Source organism: Zerene cesonia, chromosome 19 (assembly GCF_012273895.1).
Source record: "Zerene cesonia ecotype Mississippi chromosome 19, Zerene_cesonia_1.1, whole genome shotgun sequence".
In the NCBI taxonomy this organism is placed as follows: Eukaryota; Metazoa; Arthropoda; class Insecta; order Lepidoptera; family Pieridae; genus Zerene; species Zerene cesonia.
In genome coordinates this window covers 4,628,975-4,643,317 of record NC_052120.1, presented here as the reverse complement: position 1 = coordinate 4,643,317, position 14,343 = coordinate 4,628,975, and the positions used below count along the sequence as shown (strand labels likewise).

General features: G+C 33.5%; 2 protein-coding genes across 4 annotated transcripts; one reads left to right on the top strand and one right to left on the bottom strand.

The window, feature by feature from the left end:
* The first annotated feature begins 1,275 nt into the window (after positions 1-1,275).
* On the top strand, positions 1,276-9,020 carry LOC119834719 (acyl-CoA Delta(11) desaturase-like). Of its 3 annotated transcripts, XM_038359185.1 has the most exons (6): positions 1,313-1,569; positions 1,902-2,087; positions 2,578-2,809; positions 3,592-3,722; positions 5,148-5,353; positions 7,605-9,020. In XM_038359185.1, exons 2-6 carry the CDS (start codon positions 2,085-2,087, stop codon positions 8,107-8,109), a joined length of 1,077 nt encoding a protein of 358 aa, XP_038215113.1. In that variant the 5' UTR covers positions 1,313-1,569; positions 1,902-2,084; the 3' UTR covers positions 8,110-9,020. The 3 variants fall into 3 exon arrangements, with proteins under 3 accessions (XP_038215115.1, XP_038215113.1, XP_038215114.1); XM_038359187.1 differs by lacking the exon at positions 1,902-2,087 and having other exon boundaries at positions 1,276-1,386; XM_038359186.1 differs by lacking the exon at positions 1,902-2,087 and having other exon boundaries at positions 1,314-1,569.
* LOC119834718 (probable protein S-acyltransferase 23) lies at positions 8,170-13,587 on the bottom strand. The gene is made up of 9 exons (XM_038359184.1): positions 13,363-13,587; positions 12,333-12,529; positions 11,921-12,095; positions 11,667-11,766; positions 11,279-11,544; positions 10,964-11,206; positions 10,449-10,684; positions 10,008-10,263; positions 8,170-9,819 (listed from the first exon to the last, which is right to left on the bottom strand). Exons 2-9 carry the CDS (start codon positions 12,464-12,466, stop codon positions 9,628-9,630), a joined length of 1,602 nt encoding a protein of 533 aa, XP_038215112.1. The 5' UTR covers positions 12,467-12,529; positions 13,363-13,587; the 3' UTR covers positions 8,170-9,627.
* Positions 13,588-14,343: the final 756 nt, after the last annotated feature.

Genomic DNA, 14,343 nt, shown 5'->3' with positions numbered 1-14,343 from the left:
CTAAAGGATGGGGGAAGAAATATAAAGTGCACACAAGTAAAGTCACGGGCGCAAGGCTAGCTATATCCAACCTATAAAATTTTATAGAACACAAAGCAAAAAAACTTATACTCTAGTTCTGGAAAAAAATTGCTTATAAAACCGTTAAATACTCTGAAGTCTGAATCGTTCACTCTAAACATGATCATGTGACAACGTTTCTGGGATTTAAAGATGTTATTGATATTTGATGCACGTGGCATTCACACGACCTCAGCTATAATCATGTAATGTCAATCCATGTCACTCGCAAGTTGGACTTTGTATATGTCGGGGTTCAAAAGGTCCACCTGCTAGACACCTACTTCACGTGATGCACACAAACGATGGTTAGCGCTATTAATTATTTTGACTAATGATGAAATATTATTGAATATTGCGTGGCAAAGGATAACGATGAACTAACTGTATACGTGACTGTAGGTACGCAGTTGTAAATAAGTAGATAAGTATGCAAATTTTAGAATTGTTCTAACTTCTTACATACATACATGTACAGTCGGTGTTTCTTGTGGCACCTACTAAGGAAGTACTTTAATTACGGCTTTTGAGTCATTCCTTTATATAGATTATAATGTATTGCCGTTAACAAATTACTGTAAAATTTAAAGGTTTTTAATTTTGTAAGCTTACACCAATGTAATAACATTTTTTATTGGTCTGAGAATGTAATATAATTAACAAATAGTGAAAATGCTTCTGTTTAGCGTAGGTGACTATATATCTACGTTTATTCAGGTTTAATTAAGTTTTTAGTACTTAATGCTAATTTAATTTACATTTTTCATAACATGACTTCATGAATTAAAATTACCTTTTTTATTCTATACAAAAGCTCTTTCAGTATCATTGCTTTTTCCACAAGGTATATTTTCCAGACCACGACTCATGGTTTTACCTACTCCGAAAATTTGGTTCTATAATGCATTTACGATGTGAGTATTCATAATTTATGCGTTGAATAGCAAAATGAGCTTTTAAATTAAATAAACGAATCAAATAGATATTGAAAAGAATAAAATTGCGTTGTATAAAATTATCGAGCAACATTTGTGCCTAGATCAAGCAAATTTACAATTATGACCAAAAAGTTCCTGAAACAACACTAAAGTTTGGTATAGTGAGTGTTTAATAATAATTTTGCGAAATGGGCCGATGCTGATCACATTCTCAATTCGTGGTTGCGCGATGGGTGAGCGAATGACGTGGTCATAGTATCGCGCCACTTTGTCATCCAATCCACGAATGGTTTACTGCGCTCCTTCCACATAGTACAACTTCATTGTAGACATTTCGCCGCCGCTGCAGCGCAACGGGCACCGGCTCAAAGTCAAACTTTACATTACGGTATAAAATTTCGCACGTGAACGTTTTGTGCTAGGTTTAGTCAATACTATCATTCATTATCTTACAAATAATTTGTATATATATATGATTGGCTTGATCTTCGTGTGGCATTCCAATTGAATAATTATTGCGTGCACCGTCAATTTTCTACAGTGGTCAGTGTGAAGTGTTTTATTTATTTTGGTAAGTTAAAAAGGACAATTTATTTTTTAGGATTTGTTTATAGATAGTCGATTTAAGGAAATATTTATTGTATATTATATTATTATTTTTAAATACAATTACATCTAAGAACTTATGTTCAAGGAATTATTATATTTATTTCCTTTGGATGTTTGTTTAATTTACGTAAAAATAAATGGTTACATTGGTGGCTAATATTTATATAAATTGAATACTGTTATAGAACTTAGCTTTTTTTCGATAACATGTAAATAATTTATTGAGCATGTTATTTAATTTTCATTATATTTACTCCATGATTACAAATGTACTCTAATTTACATTTGTTTTAGAAATTGCTACAATATGCACTTGGTAACTCCCAAGTTTTCTTACATGTAATCAATAAAATCTATGGAATACCTAATACATACCTAATACCTATCTAGGCTTTTTCTACGCTCCAAAATCCTGTGTCAATTTGTCAACGTCAGTAAATAACAGTGAAGCGAATATACTGGATACAGATACAGCCAATGGTGCATATTTTTTTGTTTTACAATTCTCGTATAATTTCACGTAAATTGCTACATATATATTTTATTTATCGTCATGTTTTCGATTAGGTTTGCATAAATGTTGATAGTTAACTTTCATCATAATTATTGGCGTCTAGACTAGTGCTTCCATTGCGTAATAAAGTAAATTAATTCTTGAAGGTACAGACATAATTACAATGTACCTAAGTATTTTGAGGAAATTTTGCTATGGACACGACGGGCATTGGCTCGCCTTTTCGTATCAAATATCACGTTTTCGTTCTTGCACGTGACCGGCTACACGCTTGACATTGTGTTATTGTAATAATAATAGTGTTATGGTTTTTATCTGATTTTACGGGTGAATTTCCATATATTCTTGAAATGTTTAACTCCTTAGCCTACCACATAGGGCTTGCTATAATATGTATAGTAAATCATATTTATAAAATAAATTAACAATAAATTAAATATCTTGTATTATTTACAGATTAAAACAGTTAAAATGGCACCAAATTCATCTGACGTAAATGGAGTGCTTTTTGAAAGCGATGCAGCTACACCAGACATGGCACTTCCAACTGCACCCATACAAAAGGCAGATAACTATCCTAGAAAACTGGTCTGGAGAAATATCATTGCATTTGCATATTTACATTTGGCTGCTATTTATGGAGGATATCTATTCCTATTTTCTGCGAAGTGGCAAACTGACATATTTGGTGAGTAATATTTGAGTGCTTTTAAAAATAATTTGTTCCTTTCAATGTATAAATAAAAAAAAAGGAATATGTAATTAAGGATTCATAGTCTTTGTGCATTTCTTTATGTTATAGTACGTATTTGAGCTGGTGTTTTATCTGGTGATAAGCAATTACCAGCGCCCATGAACATTCACAGGGGTAGTGCTACTGTGAATGCGCTGCCTATTTTAAATGGGTAAGGGATGGGCCTCTGGCACCCACACTTGCCGTACAAAACACAGTAGCATTCTTCTATTGCATGTGGGCCTTTTGGAGGTGTGTTATGTAAATATGGTACTTCCCCAATTTGTCCCGGAGCATGCACAACTCCTACATTAAACTGAGCATTTGAGTGGCTATAAATTTTTCCTCATTGTAATTGCTAATTCTTTATTTAATTGGTCATTTTAGTATGCAATAGTATATTTATAAAGATCTTAGACAATACACTATAATTTTTATAGGTGATTAGCTTTTAGCAATAAATGATATTTTTGAGCGATTACTTATGTCAATTCTATTTTTACACTATATAGTAATTGGTTTTGCTTTGTAAAATAAATAAAATGTGTATGCTTATGAGAATGAAATATTTTAATACTTGATGAATATTTTAAAATATATTACAAAAGTAGGTATTGCAATAAATTATTTCAGCAAATAATTTTTATAGTTGCAAATATTTTAGTTATGAAACTGAGTAAGCTATTATTACACAAAAATAATGCAACAATTTTGAATAATAATGAATTTTCTTTTAGCTTATGTCCTATATGTAATGTCTGGACTTGGAATAACAGCTGGTGCCCATCGTCTTTGGGCGCACAAATCTTACAAAGCAAAATGGCCTCTACGACTCATCCTTGTTATCTTCAACACATTGGCTTTCCAGGTAAGAATATGATGTTTTTGCAGAAAAAGTATAGAACTGTAGAAGATTTCAATTCAGCAGCTAATACATACTATGTTTTATAACTATGTTAATTCAAATATTACTATTCTCGTAATATTCAAAGATCATAACATTTTTGATCAGTTGTTGAAAATATTAAACATTTTAGGTCTCTTAATCTTCCAATCTTCCAATCATACAATATTATTTATTTTTAAAAAAGGGATTTACTAATACATACACAAAATGTATTATTTAATTTTTTATTTATGATAAACTGTTTACAGATACAATTAATTACATTGATAATAAAATTGAAGCATACATTTGTGTCAAAACACAATTTTGTAATAAGATTTTATAGTCTATTAACAGATGTAGCAGGTAGCTTTGATTCACATATTTAATGAAATTGCTAAGAGTTTTGGATACATTTTCTTCGTGAGTAGTATTTAAGTAAATGTGTTATTTTGAAATTGAATAAATTTAATATCTAGTGTGATATTAATTCACTTACCACACTGGGAAAAAGGTGACATTTGAAAACACAGCAACTAACACTACCAAACAAATAGATTTACAACAATATTGAAATAATAAAAGCTCTTATTTATTTAATCTCATTACTGAGAAAGTCTTATGTATCCATAGTAATAAATACAGACCATTATTGGTAATGTAGATAAATCCCGTTAGTTTTAGCTAAGTGCTAATTTATGTATTTATCATTGTTCAATATTTACTTCCAATAGTATCTCCCTTTACGCTTCTCACACATCTATGATAAGGTGTTCACGGTCAAAGGATGTGAATTTCAAGCAAATGTCAATAATAGAGTGCTCGAGTAAATAAAAAATAAGTTGTTTCAACATCAATAAAAAGCCTTTTAACTTAAGGGAAGTTATTTGTTATGGCTTGTTAGTTATTTGTTATGGCCAATTCTTTTTTGCAGGTCTGGGACAGCTAATTTAGTTTTGTTATTACAATCTACCTATTTTACAATATGTCTTCTTGAATATTAATAATCCGATAAATACACTCACTTAAGCCGTACTTTGTGTGTTTAAGCTACATTTTAATATACTAGCCACTCGTATATTCAGAGCCTATGACTCTCAGACAATATGTGGCAGTACATCCGAGTTTTAATTATTGGTTCTGTAGATTACCCGCTTTAACGTCACAGGCACACAAACTTTATCTCTTTATAATATCATAGTATGTTATTATAAATGAAGAGTTTGGTATAACAGTTTATATCAGGAACTAGTTAATATTTAGAAAATAGAAATGATACATGTATTGGTTTTTGTTATATAGTCCTTTTAATATAGATAGTCTTCGAGGAAGACTATAGGTCACGTAACTGTGCGTGTAAATGAAGCTAAATAGGCGACGACAAAGCTAAAGGGCGCGCACTTGCAGGACTCGGCGATAGACTGGGCGCGCGACCACCGCATGCACCACAAGTACTCGGAGACGGACGCGGACCCGCACAACGCGACGCGCGGCTTCTTCTTCTCGCACATCGGCTGGCTGCTCGTGCGCAAGCACCCGGAGCTCAAGCGCAAGGGCAAGGGGCTCGACCTGAGCGATCTGTACGCGGACCCGATACTTCGCTTCCAGAAGAAGTGAGTGGACTTTTTTTTTGTAATATTAAGTAAAAGTTGTATATGTTTTCATGCCTTGTTAAATGTTAAAAGTTAAGAGGGATTTATTGGTATTATGATCTATTATGATTACATTAAATACTATAAGTTCTAGGTTTAATGGTATGAGAAAGAGTTAATTCGTTTACTAATTTTCTTACGAGTTTCTAATACTTTGTTAGTTAAATGAATGAAACATTTCTCGTTGATGGTTGATTATTTATTGAACACATTGCATAATAATAGAAATATAATATTGGGAGTGATTTTTTACTTGATTTGTTCAAAATATGTATGCTATAGTTAGTGAACTATATGTATGTATAGTGATACATTATACGTAATAAACATTTAAACATTACGTTTTAGTAGAATTCAATATGTTACATATATATATATATATATATTTCATTTGAATTATAGGGTATCGATTTTCATGAGACAAATAATATATATAACCATCAGTATATAGCACGGAAAATATTGATTTTTTATTAAAAAAATACATATTAACTAGACTTCCTTGGTGTGTTTTTTTTACTACAAACTTGTAAATTTATTTTATTTTCTCTGTTCAGTTCAGATCAGTTTCATTTTATAGTTATCATAAATAATTTTTGTACACTTATATTTTCGTACTGTGTACATAACTTATCAGATATCAGTGTGAGCTATTAGCTAGAGATCCCCTTTATTTATATCGTGTGAAGGTCGGTTAAAAAGTACTCATCACTTTCAACAGACTTTCCAAAAATCGAAAGAGGTTCTCATTTCATATCCTTTTTATTTTTTGAATTAATCTAACTTGTCAAATATGTATATGAACATACTTCACGCACACTTAAAATTAATAATTAGTGATAAAAAGAAAAAAAAAATTTTTAATCAAAGTAGCATTATATACTTGCCTCTAAATAAAAACGAATGACATTATAGGTACAAAATAAAAACGAATTTAATTAAATAATATGCCTTTACTTTATGACGTTATAATTTTTGCATACTGCGTATCAAATAGGTTTTTATTAATCGCGTCATATTCATTCATTGTTTACATCATATGATGTTTTTACAAAAATGTTTTATATTACATTACGAATTGTTATGATTCAACATCGAACCATGGGCCTATAAATAAATTACGATAAGCTGATTATTCGTCGTCGAAGTAAATATATCTCAACTCTTAAGAATATCAATTACAGATAATCAAGTGTAATAGATATTTAATTGTTTTGTTAAGATATAATGTTTTTCATAATAAAAGTGTATCAGATAATATTATCCAGCCATAGTTGTAAGTGTTAGCATTTATGTCATCATAATATTATTGCACTGAGCGGGCCAAATCAAGATAAGTTGTTATCGTTTCATTTTGTGTCACAAATTATGGAAAACTTTTAAGCACTACATCAAGCAGAAATCATATTAAAGTAAATAATAATATAACGTATTTGCAGTCATTTTAAATATATGAAAGTTGTTGTTCATCAGCCCATATATGTTCCCACTGCTGGGACACAGGCCTCCTATGAGGGTTCAGGCCATAATCCACCACGCTGGCCAAGTGCGGGTTGGCAGATGTCACATGTCGTCGAACTTTTAATTCTTGGACATGCCGGTTTCCTCACGATGTTTTCCTTCACCGTTTAAGCAGTGGTGATGTTATCCACATACGCAGATAAATTGAAAAATCAATTTATTTCCTGCACGCTTGCCCGGTCTCGAACCCCGACTTATCGATTTTGAAGTCCGAGGTTCTCACCACTCAGCCACCACTGCATGTGAAAGTAATTTTGTATAAACATGTGCGCCATATTCGTAATCTATCCATAAACCCAGTTATAGAAATTTCAAATTAGGCTAACATATTATATTATGTAGTTATAAAAGATGATAACAAGATAAAAGATAAATATAAAGTACATTTCTACAAGTACATGCTATCTATGTTTACATACAGAATATTTACAAATTGTGAATAACTAATTCATCTATTTTTTTTATTTTCATTATTTTGGATGTTTTTTCTCTTTCATGAAGCATAATGACCAAATTGAACAACGATGAACTCATAGCTAAGAAAACTCCCAAATAAATCAATTGTATATTTCTTCCAGGCGCGAATCTTGGATGGCATTATTTGTAATTTTTCATCCTTCTTATAATCCTTTGTATAATCGCTTTGTACTTGTAAGATAAAAATGCATTAACAAAACAAACTTCGTTCCAGGTACTACATGATCTTGATGCCTATCGCGTGTTTCGTATTGCCAACCGTGATCCCGGTGTACCTTTGGGGCGAGTCGTGGCTCAACGCGTACTTCGTGGCCGCCATGTTCCGCTACGCCTTCATCCTGAACGTCACGTGGCTGGTGAACTCCGCTGCCCACAAGTGGGGCGATAAACCATACGACAAGAGCATCCAGCCGTCGGAGAACATCTCCGTGGCCATATTCGCGCTCGGCGAAGGCTTCCACAACTACCACCACACCTTCCCGTGGGACTACAAGACGGCCGAGCTGGGAAACAACAGGATGAATTTCACCACCACGTTCATCAACTTCTTCTCGAAGATCGGCTGGGCTTACGATCTGAAGACCGTTTCGGATGAGATAGTGCAAAGCAGAGTGAAGCGCACCGGCGACGGCACCCACCCGCTGTGGGGCTGGGGGGACAAGGACCACGCCAAGGAGGAAATGGACGCCGCCATCAGAATCAACCCGAAGGACGAATAACTCCAACTAGCATAAGATTTTAATTATTTATAGTGAGCATCGGAGTGATGAACGTTAGAATTTATCGAATCTAAAGATCGGTCTATGAGCGCCGCTTCTATTCGCTTTGTAAGTCTATTCGAATACTTAATTTATGTTCGCTGTCGAATATCGATGTAGTATATTTTCGCTTGTAGTATTTCTTAGTTATTATTTGCGCACTGATTTCTGAGACTGTGAACGAGATATAATAGTTTTAAGTCGTAATAACCATTGTAACACGCTGCGTGCATCGGGTGGCGCGGGGATTACGATAACCCGCTTGTGATATTTTATTGTTTACCACAAACTGTTTTCGCATAAAATATATTTTTACTAACCTTTTAATAACTGATTTTATTCCAAATAGAAGTATAGTATCTGTAATATTCCCGTGTGCGCAGCGCGATAATGTGTAGATAACACATCAGTATTAGCACCACAGACTAATAGATCAAGTTTATCGCTAGTCTCTATTTGCATTTTAACGAACTAAAACATTGGTCGCTGGTTATATACGACTCCTTTAATAAATCCGCACATTTGTTAACGATAATACAATGTAGTTAAGTGGTTTTAAGACATAAAATGTTTTGAATGGCATTGCCGCAACGCTAGTATCCTGGTTACTTGCGTGGGATGTTGGAGAGGCATCGTTAATGTGTATGACTGATGTGTGCAAAGGATTGTGATATTTAGAATTATGAATAATGTGTAGATCGAAAAATAATAACACGATTTCGAAAATATTTATTTTAATTAATGTAGAGGCAAAATAAACATACTAATTACATTAATCGTTATTTATCGTTCGCACTCAGTGTTTTATTTATATAACTATTATGCTGGACATATAGTTTAGTAATTGTAAAATTATAACACTGCAAAAATGATAAGTAGTTTCATTTCTTTATATCCAATAATAAAATATTGTTTTCCTTTGTATAACAATTGAAAAATATAACAATTGAGTCGATAAAAAATTCAATATTATTTTCACTATATAACAAGTAACCTTGACAAGAAATTATTTTTGATAAAATATACAAACCGTTGTCAATTTATTTTGTTGTTATACGGAAACAGAATTTATAACTTAACAATTCATATTTGAACTAACACAATCTCTTTTATTGGTCTAGTACTCATAATATTAAATGGATTTTAAATTTTAATGCAGTATAGCAATTTGTGCAATATTTTAAACATCGATAAAGATACATCGAGATAATCCAAAAACAAAGCTAGTGCAAGGTATAGTATTATGTTATCTGTGGTAAGGGCCAAAACATGTTAAATTGGCAAGAAAGATGTGTGTAGGAATATTATGTACAGATAACATTTATTCACCGAAGTAAGCTTGTGAGTTATAAAACTCGCGTTTTATTTAATACGTTAGAGCATGTGTTTGAGTTTATTCTCAGTTTTAACGTCACTGGGCCACACAATTACGTGTCGAGTCCGTATAGGTACCACGTAATTCTGCCTCGGAGTTTCACATCATATGTTTTCTTCATAAAAAAGGTCTTGTTCATCACACTTGTCCGGCAAACATACGAAAAATTCGATTAAATTCATAATGGGTCCTCTCGAAAACGGGTTTTGATAGCGGCCTCTCTTATCCCGTAAATACGGGTACCGTTTGTAGTTAAACATCTCGTTAGTTGTTAGATTCATGCATGCGTGTAGTATCTAAAACAAAGACATTATTAGAAGGTTGAATATCTATATATTTATCACTAACTAGCTTTGCTAATTTGCCATAAGTTTGAAATATATGCTTCGATAACTTTTACATGGTTCTATTTATTTTGTATACTCTGAAAGTAAGTTATAAAATAGTAAATTAAATTTACATCATTTAAAGTTCAAAAACTAACCGATGTGCAAGTCAGTATCCATCCTAATGCGCAGAAAGTTATTGCCTCTAACAATCCCAGAACGTATAACAAGCCAAAACCTTCTAGGTACAAACAATAGCATGCGAAATATATAGAAAGTGTGCAATTGATGGCCACACTCATCACAAATAAGAAGAACCACATACGATTGCGGACACCGATACAGTTATAGATGAATGGACAATGGTGGTCAAAGTAGGCCACGCAACGCTTACAGATGCGGCAGTGCTTTGCCCTGTAATGGAAATAAATTGTGTGCTATTAGCTATTATTTGACGGGTTAGTTAGTTTTAAATTAAGAGTGTATATTTATTATTAGCATATTTATTTTAGTACATATTTATTAAAACCAAATTAAATATACTTGCTAAATTCGCATAGTTTGCCTTGATAAAAATACTGAGAGGTCAATGCAATTACCTTAACGGTCGCAAGCATCTGCACGTATGGCAGAGCCGTGAAAGTATCACGTTTCTTTTCTTCCACTTGTCATAGTACGGTATCTGTCTAATAGCTCGATAATACGTCTCCGAGTTTTGTGGTATGTAACCTGGATCGCGACGATTAGCGATCACCCAGCTCATCCACATAATGGCATTCCAGTATAGAAAACAGTAGTGGGAAAGACGTAATGTATTCCAAGTTAAGGGTATACACTGAAATAGGCACATAACAATTAATGATTGTTTACCAGCTGGAATCTACGGTTTCACTTGAGTGGTACCCGGCTAAAATGTAGTCTAAGTAGATATTAACAGATGTTAATCCAGACCGCTTATAATTTATCTCTGTATAAAATTCCATATAGATGCCAACGGAAGTATTGCGTGAAAGAGTTACAAACGTCCAAACAAATATACGAACTATCGCGTATAATATTAGTACGATTAAATTGAAAGTTATTTATACATTGTATCATATTGAGTTATATTTACCCGTATAATGTACATAGGATATCCCCATAACAGAACAGAGACAAGGAAAAACAAAAGTGGTCCTTTAGAGTCTCCGGCACCTCCAAAGAGCAACGCCCATAATTCAGAAAGCGGTGGCATCCAATGAGATTTCAGTTTCATTTCTTTTTGTAAAAGTTTAACCACTTCTGCATGGCGGTGACTTTGGGCTAGCATTAATGGAGTTTTGCCATTTTTATCACGAGGTTCCAGTTCCGCCTTTACCTATTAAACAAAATACGAATACGTAAATGCTTTTTATATAAACATAATATTAATTTTAACATAAAATTTTACCTTTTCACATAACAACCGCACACAAGTAAGGTTGCCTGAAAGACAGGCAAGATGTAAAGGTGTGGATCCAAAGTTATCCGTGCAGTGTAATGGTACTCCAGAGTATATCAGCAAGCGAACTAAGTCAGCGTGACCTTTGTATGCAGCCCAGTGAAGCGCTGTATCTCCGTTTATATCGGAGAGTCTGGTGGCTGCACCCATGCCCAATAGATATGCTGCAGTCGCTGTTTTCCCATACATGCATGCGGTCATCAGCGGTGTTAATCCTAAATTTAATCCATACTTACAGCTTCTATTATATGAGGTAAATTAAATGATTGTAATAATATCATCCATTCATAAGTTGTCTAAAAAGTTTTCATTCGTACAATATGTTATTATAAAATACCTTTAAAATCAGCAGCATTTACAGCGACGCCAGATTGTAACAAAACTTGAACTACAGAAGCGTGGCCTTTACGACATGCCCAATGTATTGGCCTTGGTCCCTGTAAATATAAGAATTCATATAAAATATCCAATAGTAAAGCAAAATAGTAAATTATTAGTCAGATAGTATATTAAAGCAATCGTGCAGATTAAGTACCAACCTTTTAAGTATTTTATATATTTTGATAATATAATTACTAAGATTGTTTATACCTGTGTGCCTAAACAAGACAGATCAACAGGCGCCCCACGTTCCACCAAGTACCGCATCACTGCAACGCTCCCATCCAGAGCAGCCCAATGCGCTGGTGTGTAACCATGCTGGTCACGTGCGCTGAGAATTTCCACACCAAGCTTTTCCACCAGACGTTCTATTTCAGATACTTCCCTGAAAATAATAATAATAAAAAGCACTGTATTAATTACATAACACTAATAAAGAAAAAAAAATTTACCAGAGTCATGGTCACTCATATTCGTCACCGTAAGGCGGAGGCCCGTTACAGTTTTCGCGATATATTCTTCTTATTACATATATAAAACTTAAAATTAAAACACTGTACATATACTTAAAGCTTTCTAGGCAGGAATGGTCCTTACAAGATGTATTTGATATTGCACATACCCTGAACGTACAGCTTCAAATATAAGTTGATAAAGGTCAGACAGGTGGTTGATGTTAGTTGTGATGCGTGGTTGCGTGGTTGGTGCGTCGGGGGACAGCGGGGAACACGGGGGTAAGGCTTCCTCCGCGGCCATCGTGCACGGGGGCGGCTGCGGCAGCGCCCATACGCCGCGCGCCGCCCCCGGGCTGGGGTATACCTAACAATTTACGGTCACCATTAGTATCGTATGTTAAGGACATCATAAAGAATTCGTTAACCTATTATTATCGATATAATTTCGAAGATTTGTAGGGGTGCCAAATGTGAATGCATTAAAAAACTGTATTTTTGGGCATATTCTGAGTATAGTTACAAATCTATACTTAATTTATGCTGTGTTCTTAGTTTCTCTTAGGTTTTGTTTTAGTTTCATTTAGGTATAGGTCTATTATTCAATATCAAAAGTCAATACTGTTGTTTTAATCAAATGACATTATGCAATAGTAGGCATACAAGCGCATAAAAGCTCAGTGTGTAAAGAGAGCGTTACAAAGTTTATTGTATGGAACGTTATGTAATAGCTAGAAGTTTAGTAAACTAATTACATGTTAACCCGCAATGCGGCTACGGATAAAATCATGGGTCAAACCATTAGCTAGTACCTACCTACGTAGCAACACTGCAGTCTACAATAGCGAATAGCGATCTTATACATATTAGGATAATACATTTAATCTCCAGTAGGTACCTAGATATCTGCAGCATGTACACAACACTGACCAAGCAGAACTATTAGAGTTGGTGAATTTGTCGTTAATGTCGTACATATAATTTAAAAGTACTCATTTAATTTTTAATTACTCTTGAGAGTAACTTATAGCGATGATTGAAATATTGTTTGTGTCGTATTTACATAGCTAGTAAATTTAATCTCACTACACAATAAATGCAATGTAGATGATATTAAATAAAGTTCACTATTTTCATGACTACAAGATGTATGTTTTGAAATTAAAAGTACATAAATAGGTTATAATATATAAGACCTACCTTGCTATTCACGGCGAGGCCGTTGCCTGCCGCCACTGCAGACCCTTCGCTTTCCGCCACGGCAACTTCACAGAAACACTATGTGTTCACTGAAACTAGGTCCTTAACTGTTTTCCCTTTATTTTATATTTCTAAGACAAACTCCAAGGAAAACGACCTAGCCTGTTTTATAGTCTATCGATTTCATGTCTAAAAAGTGAGCATGCGCGAAATCTACCAACGGAGAAATAATAATAATACCATTTGAGTACTTGCCTTACATAACATAAAATTTGTTTGCCTAAAACTTTATATACCCGTAGCCTTGTGTTTTGTTATTTCAATACAAAAACAAATAGGATGGAAAAAGGACATTCTGGCTGCTCTCTTTATTTCTAAAGCCTTGAATATTATTTATGTAGAACCTCTATTCTTTAACAATTTTTGTTTAGTAAGGTGCATTGGGGTAATCGGAGAGGCCGGAGTAATTCCAATTACCTATATGCAATCAATACGTACCTAGTGATTGTTTTAAACAAATGAACACAAGCTATTTTACTGTTAAACCTGTATAGCTAATTTCATAGAATACCTTTTCGGAAATTTCCAACATTGCCGCATTGCCCTATAATTATTAATTCTTCATTTCAATTGTTATAATAAATAATCCACATGATTATTTATTGCATTAAATTGTACTTATGTGTAGATATATGCTAATTGTAATATTGTTATTGAGTGATGGTGCAATAAGTTAAATCTTTCCTTTTTCATTACGAGCAGGGATGAGATCAATGAACTTTAATGATAAAAGATAGAGAACTACAGTGGAACTATTTTAAGCTAAAAAGAGAAAAGTATGTTAATTATTATTCATTTACAAGTTCTGCCTTATCAAAAAAAATTTAAATGAAAAAAGTTAACATAGCAGCTAGCTATTTTACCTCATACCTTAGTAGGTGCCTACACTTGGTATAACTGTAACGAAATGATACGTGAGTC

Excerpts from the sequence above, each read along its gene's own strand:
- LOC119834719 (XM_038359185.1), top strand. Across the intron at positions 2,810-3,591 it reads GTGGCAAACTGACATATTTG|CTTATGTCCTATATGTAATG; the intron begins GTGAGTAATATT and ends ATTTTCTTTTAG. Across the intron at positions 5,354-7,604 it reads ATACTTCGCTTCCAGAAGAA|GTACTACATGATCTTGATGC; the intron begins GTGAGTGGACTT and ends ACTTCGTTCCAG.
- LOC119834718 (XM_038359184.1), bottom strand. The coding sequence starts at position 12,466 with ATGGCCGCGGAGGAAGCCTTACCCCCGTGTTCCCCGCTGTCCCCCGAC. Across the intron at positions 12,096-12,332 it reads TTTGAAGCTGTACGTTCAGG|GGAAGTATCTGAAATAGAAC; the intron begins GTATGTGCAATA and ends TATTATTTTCAG. Across the intron at positions 10,685-10,963 it reads ATCCTATGTACATTATACGG|TGTATACCCTTAACTTGGAA; the intron begins GTAAATATAACT and ends TGCCTATTTCAG.